Source organism: Scyliorhinus torazame, chromosome 16, assembly GCF_047496885.1.
Source record: "Scyliorhinus torazame isolate Kashiwa2021f chromosome 16, sScyTor2.1, whole genome shotgun sequence".
In the NCBI taxonomy this organism is placed as follows: Eukaryota; Metazoa; Chordata; class Chondrichthyes; order Carcharhiniformes; family Scyliorhinidae; genus Scyliorhinus; species Scyliorhinus torazame.
Genome location: NC_092722.1, coordinates 29,351,385 through 29,366,177, shown reverse-complemented (window position 1 = coordinate 29,366,177; position 14,793 = coordinate 29,351,385). Strand labels below are relative to the sequence as shown.

Here is a 14,793-nt window from a genome sequence, read left to right as displayed (position 1 = left end):
CCTGCCAACAGGAAACTTTAAGCAATTAAAACAGGCCCAACCTACATTCACAGATATGGGGCGTCATTCCCCGACCCCCCAGCGGGTCGGAGAATGGCCGTTGGCCGCTGTGAATCCCGCCCCCGCCGGTTGCCGAAGTCTCCGAAGGGAGAAAAGTCGGCGGGGCGTTAAAGGCGCCGCTGACGTCGGAGAATGGCACGGGTCTGCGCAAGACAGCCGATTTTCGGCCTGCCGATATTCTCCCTTCCGGATGGGCCGAAGTCCCGTCGACGTGATGACCGTTCATGTCGACGTAAATCAAATCTCCTTTTCATCGGCGTGAACCTGTGCTCCAGGTTCACGCCGACCAGCGTGGAGGTGAGTGACAGCCTGGGAGGTTGGCCGCTGGGCAGGCGATGGCGTGGCCGCAGTCTGAATGTGTGAGGAGAGGTGTGTCTCGGGTTGTGTGTGTGTGTGTGCGGCGGGGGGGGGGGGGGGGGGGGGGGGTGGTTAGACTGGGATGGGCTCCGGGGGGAGTGCTGGGAGGGGGGTCCGTGCCGGGGAGGGGGATGGGGGGTCCGTGCCGGGGAGGGGGATGGGGGGTCCGTGCCTGGGAGGGGGATGGGGGGGGGGTTCCGTGCCGGGGAGGGGGATGGGGGGTCCGGGCCGGGGAGGGGGATGGGGGGTCCGTGCCGGGGAGGGGGATGGGGGGGGGGTCTGTGCCGGGGAGGGGGATGGGGGGGGGGTCTGTGTCGGGGAGGGGGATGGGGGGGGTCCGTGCCGGGGAGGGGGATGGGGGGGTCCGTGCCGGGGAGGGGAGGGGGATGGGGGGGGGGGTCCGTGCCAGGGAGGGGGATGGCGGGGTCCGTGCCGGGGAGGGGGATGGGAGGGTCCGTGCCGGGGAGGAGGATGGTGGGGGGGGCCCGTGCCTGGGAGGAGGTTGGGGTCCGTGCCGGGGAGGGGGATGGGGGGGGGGCCCGTGCCGGGGAGGGGGATGGGGGGGGGTCCGGGCCGGGGAGGGGGATGGGGGTTCCGGGAGGGGGATGGGGGGGTCCGTGCCGGGGAGGGGGATGGGGGGGGAGTCCGTGCCGGGGAGGGGGATGGCGGGGTCCGTGCCGGGGAGGGGGATCCGTGCCGGGGAGGGGGATGGGGGGGGGTTCCGTGCCGGGGAGGAGGATGGGGGGGGGGGCCCGTGCCGGGGAGGTGGTTGGGGTCCGTGCCGGGGAGGGGGATGGGGGGTCCGTGCCGGGGAGGGGGATGGGGGGGGGGTCCGTGCCGGGGAGGGGGATGGGGGGGGGTCCGTGCCGGGGAGGGGGATGGGGGGGTCCGGGCCGGGGAGGGGGATGGGGGGTCCATGCCGGGGAGGGGGATGGGGGGGGGGTCCGTGCCGGGGAGGGGGATGGGGGGGGGTTCCGTGCCAGGGAGGGGAATGGGGGGGGTCCGTGCCGGGGAGGAGGATGGGGGGCCCGTGCCGGGGAGGGGGATGGGGGGGGTGTCCCTGCCGGGGAGGGGGGGTGCGAGGGCAAGTGAGTTGGTCCACCTGGCCAGGTGCCAGCCTTTAACAGCTGGACCCATGCGGTCCATGCCACCTGGCTGGGGGGAAGGAGGGGATATGGGCAATGATGACATGTCGTCGTTCCCCCCCCCAACCAGGCCGTCATGTTTTCCGATCATCCAGCGATGTTGGCCGCCGTGGCGGTAGCCGCTAATGTCCATGTTGCCCTGGATGAGGAGGAGGAGGAGGAGCGTGCCAGAGAGGCGGCGCAGGCTGCCGCAGAGGGGCAGGCGGCAGCCGCCCAGGCTGGAAGGACACCTGACCGACAGGGGGAGGAGGGGGAGGAGGACGTCGCGGCCCCACAGCGACGGAGGCACCCGAGGGCGCCCAGTGTGTACCGGCCCCGGCAGTCATACTAGGACCTCACGGACCGGGAATGCAGGAGGAGACTCCGGATGAGGCGGGAAACCGTGGCACACATCTGCCACCTGCTGGCACACCTGTCACCGCGTGGCACTGGCGGGGGACACCCTCTCCCCGTGTCCGTCAAGGTTACGGTGGCCCTCAACTTTTATGCAACGGGATCATTCCAGGCACCGAGTGGGGACCTGTCCGGCATATCGCAGACATCGGTGCATCCGGGCAGTGACAGATGCCCTATATGCCATGGCGCACCGCTTCATCCGCTTCCCTGTGGACCGGGCCAGCCAAGATGCCCGGGCTGTGGGCTTCTCTGCCGTGGCCGGGTTCCCCATGGTCCAGGGCGCGATTGATGGGATGCACGTCGCCGTGTGGCCACCTGCACATAACAGGGCTGTGTTCACCAATAGGAAGGGGACCTATTCGATGAACGTACAGGTGGTCTGTGACCACCGCATGATGATCCTGCAAGTCTGCGCCCGTTACCCAGGCAGTGTACACAACTCATACGTGTTGTCGCGGTCAACCATCCCCAGCATGTACGAGGGACGCCATCCCCGGCTGAGGGGCTGGTTGCTGGGCGACAGGGGCTACCCATTGCGATCGTGGCTGATGACGCCTATACGGAGGCCACGCAATGAGGCGGAGAACCGCTACAATGATGCCCATGTAGCAACAAGGGGAGTGATAGAGAGGTGCTTTGGCGTGCTGAAGATGCGTTTCAGGTGCCTGGACCTCTCTGGGGGCGCCCTCCAGTATCGGTCAGATAGGGTCGGCCGCATCATTGTGGTGTGCTGCGTCCTGCACAACATAGCCCAGCAGAGGGGCGATGTGCCGCAGGCAGAGGAGGGCGGAGTGGAGGAGCAGCAGGAAGAGGCGCAGTCCTCCCCAGATGAGGGGGATGGGGCAATGGTCAGGGCAGACGGGGTAGACACAGGCGGGTGGCTGTCCACCGTTACCGGCTGGCCCAGCGGGCACGGGACAGACTGATAGCCGCCCGCTTCACTGACTAGATGGGCGTGGGAATCGGGTAGTATGGCCACAGACCGCACACCATGGCAACAGCCGACCACCCACACCCCCCACCCATCCACCCACCCAGCACCCTCACCCCCCTTCCCAACCCCACCCACCCCACCCGCATGCACCCCCCCCCCCCCATTGCCGATCCACCTGCGGCACAACGGGCCGGGCTCACACAGTTGCGGGTGGACGCGTGTCTATTGCAGGCCATGGAGGATGATGACAACCCGCCCTGCAGTGAGCTCCTGGCTCCACATCGTTGGACTATGTCTGACCCATGGCCACAGTACCACCATCCACCCGGACCATCCCTGCATGCGGCTGTGACACTGCAGCGCACGGTCCCGTCCTCTGCCCGGGGGGATGTTGATGCCGGCCCAGGGGGAACGGGGCAGACTCACCTGGGGCTGAGGTAAGACCACCCCTCACACACACATTTGCGCTCAACGTACATGACACCCCCGCACGCTTTGGACAGAGCACAAAGGCAGCTTCTGTAGGTGTAACATTGACTTTAATAACCAAACGAGTTCATGCACGTGCCCTAGCCCCTAAAACTCATCTGTGCCCTGCACCCGTGCCAACTTACTCAGTGTCTAATTGTTTGGCCTTACGGGCCCTTTGACTACGTCTACGTGGTTCCCCAGATGGTACAGCAGAACTGGAGGTGGACTCCTGTGATTCCTGCCCTCTGACACTGGATCCCTTTGGCGGCCGTTTCCTGGGGCGTCCTGGCCTAGATGGGCCAGGCTGCGGCCCGGGCGACTGGAATGGCGAGCTGCCAGCCTGTCCTGCCCGTTGCCCACCCGATGCACCTGGGACGGAAGGGGGGGAGTCCGAGGTGTCGCGGTGTTCCGGGACCTCCCCTACAGGGGGAGCCGGGACGGACCACACCACCTCCTCCTCCCTCGGGGTGCCCGATGGCCCCCAGGCCTCTACATGGGTGGGGGATGCGAACGGACTGGCCATCCGACGCACCCCCGACATCTGGCGCTGCCAGTCCTGGAGGCCCGTGCTGGTATCGACAGGGGTCTGCAGGTTTGCAGCCATGGAGCCCAGGGGGTTGGCAAACCCTGTCTGTGACAGTGCGACGCCGGCTCGCACATGGCCACTGGCGCCGATGCCCTCAGCGATGGCCTGCTGAGACTGGGCCATGGCCTGCAGAGACTGGGCCATGGCCTGCAGAGACTGGGCTATGGCCTGCTGAGACTGGGCTGTGGTGTTGAGCGCCTCTGCCATCTGGCGCTGGCACTGGCTCAAGACCTCCTGTGAGAGGGCAGCCGTGTCCTGGGCCACAGACGCCGCCTGCACGGAAAGCCCCAGGCCTCGCAAACCGTTCCCCATGTCTGACACCGTCGCACCCATTGCCTCCACTGCGGACGCCACCCGTGCGGTGTCGGCCTAGGTGGTACGCATGACCGGCACCACTTCCAGCTCCTGGACGCGGGTGGACTCCTCCACCTGCGACTGCAGCCGCCGCAAGCCGGCCGTCACCCTCTTCGCTCGTCTCCAGGTCGGTGGTTGCATCGGATCTATGTGTGGGTGTGGAAACTCCAGGAACCCGGGATCCATCTGGGCGGCAGATGTTCGCTTGGGCTGGGCTGCCCTCCGACCGCCCGGCCCCTCTGCTGCTCCTACCTCCACCTGCTGTACCGGGACGGCTGTGTTGTGCGCACCAGTGAGTGTACCAGACGCCTCATCACTAAAGTGCCCAACCGAGGTGAGTGTTTCTGCGATGGTGGAGGGTGTTGGTGACAGCAGTGGCGTTGTGTCGTGCTCTTTGTCCCACTCTGAGTCCATGGCACTTTGGGGTGGGGGTTCGTCTCCACCCATCCACTCTGAGTCACTGTCCGGTATTTCGTCTTCCTGGGTAGTGCTGTCCCGGGTAGGGGTGTCCTGGGCAGTGCTGTCCCGGGTAGTGGTGTCCTGGGTAGTGGTGTCTTGGGTAGTGGTGTCCTGGGTAGTGGTGTCCTGGGTAGTAGTGTCCTGGCTCGGATGTGACGGGGGCCTGTGGCTGCCCCCCTCGTCGCTGGGTGGTCGCTCCCACACGTGACGGGGGTGTCGTCTCCCTGTTGCTCCAGGTCTCTCCGTCTCCCGTGGTGTGCGAGGGGCATCCTGCGGGCGTCGCATGCTGGAGGGTCCGGGTCTCTCTGTCTCCCGTGGCCTCCGAGGGGCATCCTGCGGGCGTCGCATGCTGGAGGGTCCGGGTCTCTCTGTCTCCCGTGGCCTCCGAGGGGCATCCTGCGGGCGGTCTGCATCTGCGGGGATGGGTGCCTGGACGTTTGGTCCTGCGATACACAATGAAGCATGCATGGTTAGACACGCAGGCAGTGATCAGGTGATATGGGGGAGGGGGATATAGGGGAGGGGGGATATGGGGACGGGCTGTCGGTGGCTCACTTGCTAGTACGCCCCCGACCTCTGCATCAGCAACCTCCCGGTCGTCAGGTCCGCCAGCCAGTTCCAGGGCCCTTTCCTCGTGTTTGGTCAGTGGCCTCTCATCAGCGGGGCCTCCTCCAGTCCTCACGTGCTCCCTATTGTAGTGTGCGCGCTTCTCCTGTGGGGGGTGGGGGGGGGGGGGGGGGGTGGGGGGTGGTGGGGGGGGGGGGGTGGGGGGGGTGGGGGGGGGGGTGGGGGGTGGTTTGGGGGGGGTGGTGGCAGGGGTAAAAGGCAACACTGTTAGGCAGGTATATGAATGCACGCCATCGGTTGCGCATGCATTGCAGACGTTAAGGTTAGGGCTGGATTCACTTGGGGATATGGGGGATATGGGGAGGGGGGGGATATGAGGGAGGGGGGATATGGGGAGGGGGGATATGGGGGAGGGGGGATATGGGGGGTGGGGGGATATGGGGAGGGGGGATATGGGGGAGGGGGGATATGGGGGAGGGGGGATATGGGGAGGGGGGATATAGGGGGGATATGGGGGAGGGGGGATATGGGGGAGGGGGGTATGGGGAGGGGGTATATGGGGGAGGCTCACCCTGCCTGCTCTGACGAGGTCGTTCACCTTCTTGTGGCACTGGGTGCCTGTCCGTGGTGTCAGGGCCACAGCGGTGACGGCCTCTGCCACTTCCCTCCACAGACGCCGGCTGTGGCGTGGGGCAACTCTGCGGCCGTGCCCGGGATACAGGGCGTCCCTCCTCTGTTCCACTGCGTCCAGGAGGGCCTCCACATCCCGTGACTCGAACCTCGGGGCTGAGCGGCGGCCAGCCATCCAGTCGGGTGTTCCGGTCGGGTGTTCTGGTCGGGTGGGGGGGAGCAGCGCGGCCTTATGAGCCGTCACGCCGTGCGGCGCGTATGACGCTGCACGGCGTCAACCACGTGCGCAAGCGCGGATCCCGTTACGTCGCTGCTAGCCCATTTCGGGCCGGAGACCTTCGACCCATTTTTCCGACGTGACGCAAGTCGGATTTGCGCCGTTTTTTGCGCCGATCGGCGGACTTTGCGCCGATAACGGAGAATTTCGCCCATGGTTCTTTGCTATTTTGAGATAACATCACAGTGTTTATAGAAGTATGTCCGGCACTTCATCACTCTCATCTCCAGTAAATTCACCTCACTTAATGTTTCTCAACTTTTCATGCACCCACCCCCGCCGCTCCCCACCCCCTTCCGACTATTCTGAAGGTGTTAATTCCTGTTGGAATTCAATTTTTCAACTGATTAAGCTAATCTTTTTTCCTTTGTTAACCAGGTGACTGTGGATGATTGTAAAGAGATTGTTGCAGTGTGCAAGAAGAACAATGTGATACTTGCAGTTTGCCATGTGCTGCGATACTCCCCACCAATTTTAAAAGTACAGGTAGGGTTACTTAATAGCATACCTTTATGTGTGGGAATATCAACGATCGGGGCGGGATTCTCCAATAATGGGCCTATGTTCCCACGCCCGCAAGAAGACGGGCGCAAATCACTCTGGACTTTTTTGTAGAAAGTCCGGGGTGATTCTCTGTTTTTAACGGGTTTACAGGGCCCCGGAGTGCTCCATGCAGCTACGGCTGCCGATACGGGGCCCTGCACCTACGGCCGCGGGTCCACACATGCGCGTGGCGGCCGCCTGCAGCGCCGGCCCCCTGCAGCGCGACATGGCGGACCCACACAGTAGGCTGGCGCTGAAGAAGTAGACGTCTCCCCCCCTCCTAGATTGCGCACGCCCAACGATTGGTGGCACCCCCATCGCGGGCCTGGCCGTCGTGGAGGCCCCCCCCCCCCCCCGCCGTTGACGGATTCCCCCGACCCCTACCAGGATGACCACCGCAGCCGCAACTCCAAGCTCCCGCTAGGTGGAACCATAGTCTCTTTCAACGGCCCCCGACCGGCGCCGCTGGAGAATCGCGGTAAGGCATCACGGGTCCAACGCCCCATTCTCCGCCCGGCGCGATTGTGGCGCGGAGGCTTGGAGAATCCCGGCCCAGATCTTATCACAATTGACAACCAAACAAAGGTCTTAACATTTGATTTTCCTCTTTCGATTGTTGGTGCAAAATAAACAGTAAATACATTCAATGTCCATTCATGCACTGAAGTGGAAAGTGTTGTAGGGCATTGTTCAGTCGACCTCATGAAGAGGTTCAGAGGTTTTTCAGATTGAACAGTTGTATTTATTGGTAACATACAACTATACACATATGTACATAGTGTAGCTCAGACAATGAGCTTATTTCATGCTCCTACACTGGTTTCTGCATATTTTGCAACTGACTCAGGTCCTGTGTCATGTGACTGTTCACATCATACTGTTCTCCAGTCCCACATTAACCCTTTGCGATGCCAAACACCCTTGTACTATTAAAAAATCAAATTTTCCTCGCCAAAAACAAAATACTGAGGATGCTGAAAAACTGAAATTTAAAGCAGAAAATGCTGGAAATATTCATCAGGCCTGACTGCATCTGTGGAGAGAGAAACAAGGGGCGGTTCTTCCGGCCTCGTTACACTCTTGCTCAAGCCAAACGAGGCCGGTGAATAATGGGAGAGGCCAAAAACGAGATCCGCGCCAAACAGTTTGCGATTTAAGCGGCCGGCTCCTGTCGGCAAAATCAGGATCTTGCCGTAGCGTGGCGAGAAACCAATTATCACCACTTAAGCCCTATTTCCATACAATTAACGAGAACCACCCCTTATCCATCAGCCTCACGTCATTCAGTGGCCTCCCCAGCAAGTGCTCACGCTGGCACCGATTAGTACTCCTTTTTTAAATCGTGAACCTAGCGGAAGGGCTTCTGTGGGGAGCTGAGGAAGTGAGTAGCAATCTTTGCTCACAGGGAAAGAGCCCGGGGGCACTTGGCTTGCTGCCCCTGTGCTCAGCAGGAGGTGGGGGACCCTCGGCTGAGGGTGGGGGACCCTCCGCAGGGGTGGGCCGCCATGGAAAGATGGGGAGGCAACCATGGGCCAACTGCTCATGGCACCACCATGCCAACCCCTGGATTGTGTGTACCTGTTCCGGGGGCAACCCTTGTCCCTGCCTGTCTGCCCCAATGACCATCCACAACCCCCACTGACTGCCGAAGCCTCTGGCCGTGCAGCTGAAGGCTATAGCCTCCAGGGAATTGATAATCGTGGTTAAGTGAGCACTTCACAGATGCCAAGTGGATTCCAATGGGTGGGGGGGCATGGCATGTAGCATGTGGGAGTCATTGCCTACCATCCCAATCAGACCGCGATGCCGGGACAGTGTACCTGAACACTGCGGGAGGCAACACCACTCACGCAGCAGCCAAAATCCGAACACCAAGGGGATGGGACACAGTTCTGGGGAACATGTCTACGGCCGGAGGGTGTGTGAGTGCCATGGGGAGGGGACCAGCACCCTGCCCAGTTGAAATTGTGAGCGGATGTCCAGGGTACAGGGTCTGGGGCCCGGTGAGGGGGGCCCGCTAAGGCCGGGAGTACGTGGGCAGGGTGTTCTGGGTAGGGGGTGGGGGGATCAGTTGGGGAATGGAGGGTCCTGGGGTGGGTGTCAGTCTAACACCCTCTCCCAATTCCTTACAGATATTGAACGCTATGGCAGGGATGTTGGAAGCAGAGATTGCCTAGTGGTGCTGATGCTACGCGATGCGGACAGAAGCCGGAGAAGGCGGCAGCAGTGTCTGCAGATGCTGAAGGCAGCAGCCCATGTGCCTGAGCCTGCCTCACACCCTGAGGACCTGGCCACCCATCAGGCCAGGGAGGGACCTAGTGGGGGAGTCCCACGATGGTCCAGGGTGTTGCTGATCCTTTGAACAAATGACGGACGACGCACTCTGCAGGAGGCTCCGCCTCAACAAGGAGACAGTGCGACACCTGAGCCATGTCCACGTGGACTTGGCACTACATGGAGAATGAGGACACTCCCGGTGGCTGTCAAGGCACTGCAGCTCTGAGCCTTTACGCCGTGGGATCATTCCAGGGCTCGAGCGGGGACCTATGTGGTATCTCAGCCTACAGGTGCATCCGGCAGGTCACGAATACCCTGTATTCCTGGGCAGAAGACTACATCATCTTTGACATAAGCTCAGCAAGATGCCCGGGCTGCAGGATTCTCCACCATCGCCGGGATGCCGAGGTCCAGGGGGTCACAGCTGCCCCGCATGTGGCCCTGCGCTCACCAGGCCATCTGGGGATGCCCTATATTAACAGAAAGGGGATCCACTCTCTCAACATACAGCTAGTGTGCGACCACCAGATGAAGATAATGCACTCTCCCCATATCCTGCGCCCGTAGCCTCTGGGACTCCACCAATAGGCGATGGATCGCTGGAGTGATGCTAACATCTCCCTCTGAATGTCCCGGCCGCTCCGTATTGTCTCCATCAGCTCTGTGTAACCCTGTTCCAGAGGCTCAGCATCAAGCTGGGACCCAGCTGGGTCCAGGGATCCAGCAGCCCTCCGACTGCTGTCTCGCCTGGGGTTCCTGCCTCCACCAGATGTGCATCAGCAGCAGTGTGGTGCTCACCACATTGTGCCCCAGAAGCCTGTCCACTAACACTCCCCATGCTGACTGCTGCCGCCACCTCGTCCCAGTCGTCTCGAATCTTGGGGTTGGTCTCCTGGGCGCCATTGTTGCCAGCTGGTTGGGGCTGGCCAAACTAATGCAGCTTAAGTGCTTCTCGGCCTTGTTAGTGGGGGGCTGGCGAGCGTGGTGCCAGCGAATCAGCTGGTGCTGTCATTTGGGGCGAGAAGCCCGTGAGGCCTCATTAAGTGGATCAACTAACGTTGAATAGCATTGCCGACCTAGCACCGGGAGACTCGCAGCAATTCCTGCTCGCGAGCACACTTAGAAATCTTTCTGAAGAATCACGCCCAAGGTTACCATTTAAGGTTTGTGAGCTTTCATCACAACTGGGGGAAAAAACTTATAAATGTAATAGCAAAGGGCGGCACGTGGCACAGTGGTTAGCACTGGGACTATGGCGCTGAGGACCCGGATTAGAATCCCGGCCCTGGGTCACTGTCCATGTGGAGTTTGCATATTCTCCCCGTGTCTGCGTGAGTGAGGAGGAGGAGGAGGGGTCGGTGTCAACCTACCCGTGCGGCCCAGTAGAGGTCGTTGATCTTCTTACAGCACTGTATACCGACCCAACTGGTGATGCTCCCTGAGCTGACGGCTGCTGCTACTTCCACCCAGGCGACACTGGCTGCCCTCCGGCTGACCCTCCAAACCCCTCAGGGGAACAGGGCATCCTGTCTAGACTCGACCGGGATTAGTAATCTGGCCAGATCGGTGTCCCTGAAATCGTGGGGCTGGCCTCCTCGGTGGCGTGGCTGCATGCTGCGTGGGATTTGCTCTGTGGGATGGGTTTAAGTACTACTTCACCTTGTTGGCGGGGAGCTGCCGAGTGCAGTCTCGGCGGATCAGCCGACGGGATCATCATTTGTCGCATGAAGCCTGTGGGGCCCCGTTAAGTGGACCAAATAACGTTTAATACCGGTGACGGCCTCACCAGGTCGAGCGTCGGGAAACTAGTGGCAGTTCCCGCTCACTAGCACACTGAGAAACCTTTCCATTAAATTACGCCCTTCATGTTGCAAGGTCAAAGGGAATGGTAATGGAACAAATACAGAAACAATATATGTCCAGAGGAGGTGTGAATGACAGGACAGCTGCTGACCAAATACAAAGCGAAGGAAGAGATTTGAATGGGAAACAAAGCAGCAAAGAAATACAAAACAAAAGGCACTTAGCACAGTGGTTAGCACTGTTGCTGTGACCAGATTCAATTCCCGATTTGGGTCACTCTCTGTGCGGAGTCTGCATGTTTTCCCTGTGTCTGCTTGGGTTTCCTCCCGGTGCTTTAATGCTTTAGGAGTCACGAAACCAGTGTAAACCTGTGATAATGTGAGTGACAGGTGAGCAGAGTTTGGTGCAACAGGAAATTGGCAGCCGTGCATTGGACATGTTGCAAATATGCAGGATTAACAAAGAGAGGAGAGCATTGAAATTACAGAGTCTGGATTTGATAGATGTATGGAAAAGGGTTTCTCTAATAACAGTCAGAGTAAGAGGGGAGCAGTTTTGTGTGGGTGAAAATAACAAGTTTGGCGGTGATAGACTATTGTTTGAAACTCAGCTCCAGGTCAAATGAACCTTTTATCCAAACGTTTCTGTACAAGATTTAATATCCATCAGAGTATTTGAAAATTATACAATGAATTTCTGGACTTGATGATTGGAAATTGACTTCATACAATGTATTTCTGTAATGAAAATATTGCTGTTGTGCCATTTCTTTTTCCTTGAGCTTTCTTATAAGTGTCTCTGTTTATTTTTCCGTCTTCCTGTTTTATAATATATTCAGTCAAAACTGTGCCCTGTGTAAACACATTGTTTAATCCATGCCATTCTCCTGGCTCATTTATTTTTCACTGTGACAGTTCCTCTGCATGTGACACTGTTTAAACTACGCAGTAATAATCTACCATTCATTGCACAGAGCTACCCTTTGTAGCATTGTTTTGACTATGGCACCCTTCTATTCATTAGATTTGTACTAATGCACGGATTAAACATTTATTCTCATTGATGCGTCATTTTGAACAATATAAATTGTAGTTTCAATAGGAGAAAAACAGGATTTGAGCAGCTTTGGTAAACTTATATCACAAAACTCCTCAGAACGGGGATCCTTGTAAGATAATTATTTTTTGCTGGACAAGAAACTATTACTAAACTGATTTTAAAAATGTATCAAAAATGTGTGCTGAACAGTATGTAATGATGTGCAATGTATAGAGACTTGGGCAACATTTTCCCTCCGGAGTAAGGAATGACCCCTCCCTGTGAGGAGGGGAGATGGAAGTCGTTACAGACTGCAATTTTTACAGAAGAGGGCAGCTAATTGCATGGCCAGTTAGTGGGTCTGGGGACAGGAATGGAGGTGGGACTAAAGAAGTGCAGGCTTTAAAAAAAAAAGTATGTTTTTAAATTTTTTCCAATTAAGGGGCAATTTAGCGTGGCCAATCCACCTACCCTGCACATCTTTGGGTTGTGAGGGTGAGACCCACGATGACACTGGGAGAATGTGCAAACTCCACATGCAAACTCCGGGGCCGGGATCGAACCTGGGACCTCGCCGCTGTGGGACAACAGTGCTAACCACTGCTCCATCGTGCCACCAAGTTCAGCTCAAAGTTAGAAAGTCTGATGCCTGGGCATACAGAGCATCCATGACCTCATGGATGCACTTGTGGGCTGTAGTTTGTAATATGTTGCACAAGACCCTGCTCGAGTCCTGGAATGAGCCGGTTGCATAGATGTTCAGGGCTGAGGTGACCTTCACGGGCACTGGGAGAGGGTGTCCTCCTCCTCCACGCAGAGCCAAGTCCATGAGGTGCCGCACTGTCTATTTGTTGAGACGGAGTCTCCTGCAGCACACACTGTCCATCATCTCCTCAAAAGACCAGCGACGCCTGTACAGCTTGGGCTGTGGCTGGTGTCCCCCTCTGGGTTACTCCTCAGCCTACCGCGAGGGCAACCTCTACAGGGCTAACATAACCAGCCATATTGGTATGTCTGTAAGGGATTGGAGAAGGCGGGAGACTGACAATAGTTAGGGCTTCCACCCTGGGACCACAAATTCCCCCAAACCACCGCCATCCTTGCTTGTCTCGCCTTCTCCGAGTGCTATCCACCAAACCAGTTGTGCTGAAAAACCATGCTCTGCATACTCGCCCCTGGCCACAGCAGGAGCCCTAGACCCCAGACCCCTGCCGGGAACATGTGGGAGATTGTGCTTAGGTGCCCTCCCCTGATTCACACACTGACCCTTTAAAAAATGAAATGAAATGAAAATTGCTTATTGTCACAAGTAGGCTTCAAATGAAGTTACTGTGAAAAGCCCCTAGTCGCCACATTCCGACGCCTGTTCGGGGAGGCTGGTACGGGAATTGAACCGTGCTGCTGGCCTGCCTTGGCCAGCTTTAAAAGCCAGCTATTTAGCCCAGTGTGCTAAACCAGCCCCTGGTCACGAAGATATCCCCAGTGCTGAAGCCCAGATCTTTAGTGTTTGATTGTTGGCAGCTGTTTCTATGTTGTTGACGCTTCGTTAGTTCAGGCAAACTGTTCAGGCTTCAAGGTTTGATTGAAATTCGCTGCAATAGTCATCGTCTGAGACATGGCACGTATACCCACGAGAAGCCACTTGAGAATATTTTGTTTATTAAACGGTCAACATAACAAAGAAATGAAAATCAACTATGTAACATTCCACATATGACACTAACCATTAAACAACAAGGAAATGTCATTGTTCCATATTTGTACCAATGCGAAGCTATATCAGCTCATTTGCAGAAAAAAAACCACACGCTTTCAGATTCCTCAACAGAAAAGGAGGATAAGCCTGGGAATGTGTTATCATGTCCAGACCTTTGTCGTAGAAATGATCTGTCCATCAATGTGTTACTTGTTCCACGTATCAGTGCCATTTTCCGTCCAGGCAGCTGTGCAGGCCCTCCCACACGACCCAATCTCACCGGACCCAAATCCTGGCATCTACATATTCCACCGGCGCTCAAGGTGCAGTTAAACATCCTTGATTTCCAGCGTGTTTAACCCGCGGTGGTGTGTCAGTTACATGCAGCACTCACCACACCAGCAACAAAAGCATCAGCAATCTGCAAAAGCATTCCTTCAACAGCGACATCAGGTGGCCCACTTGGTTCAATGTCACGCACCAGGTCCCCCAGCATCTTCTTCCTTCAAATCGGATTGCCTTCTGGACTTGTACGTCCCTCTGAGTCTGGTATTCCTGGACCCAGGTATCTTAGAAACATTTCTCCTTCTTTCTGGCTACAGAAAAGGAAGGAAACCCCAAAGCAGCATCCAGGCATTTGCAGCCAGCAGCAAAACAACCTGCAGCTGTGAAGTGCTCTCACAACTAACGAGGCCAATTCCTCATTGGCAGTAGCCTTTACCTGTGAACCTAGTGGCTTCTCACAGTCAAAGGGAGTTGGTGACCCTCAGCATAGAACCAAGAGCAGGGCTCTGTCCTGGAAGTGGTCGAACAGCCAACAGACAGGCAGCAGTTGTAGTTGCCCCTGTTATGGTTATCCACAATTTTTTTTAAATGGCTTGAAAGCCTCACAGACGAAAAGCCTTTCCCGCTATTTAACCAGCATGCCCCCAGATCTGCTTCGGGCGCAATGCAGTAGTTAAAGCACGCCTAATATTTCAGGAGCTTCCACTGGAATGTGTTGTCTGCTCAGGACACGGCTCAGTTATGTTTCTTTCGGTTCTCATCTGCCATCCTCATCTGTCGGCAATTCATATGTGGAGAATATAGCCACCTGAGAACAGATGTTTTGGAACTGTGCCTCAGCATGAGTCAAAAGAGGCAGCTGGAAAAATGACATTAAAAATGTATAAATCAAAAATGTATAGTGGATATATTTAA

At 57.5% G+C, this 14,793-nt stretch overlaps 1 protein-coding gene across 3 annotated transcripts in view; it reads left to right on the top strand.

The window, feature by feature from the left end:
- Nucleotides 1–14,793, top strand: part of LOC140392656 (putative oxidoreductase YteT) — a 378,465-nt gene that overhangs the window by 152,554 nt on the left and 211,118 nt on the right. For all 3 annotated transcript variants that reach the window (XM_072478137.1, XM_072478135.1, XM_072478136.1), the window contains one exon: nucleotides 6,615–6,722. In XM_072478137.1, coding sequence (XP_072334238.1) covers nucleotides 6,615–6,722 — 108 coding nt within the window. The remainder of the gene's footprint in view (nucleotides 1–6,614; nucleotides 6,723–14,793) is intronic.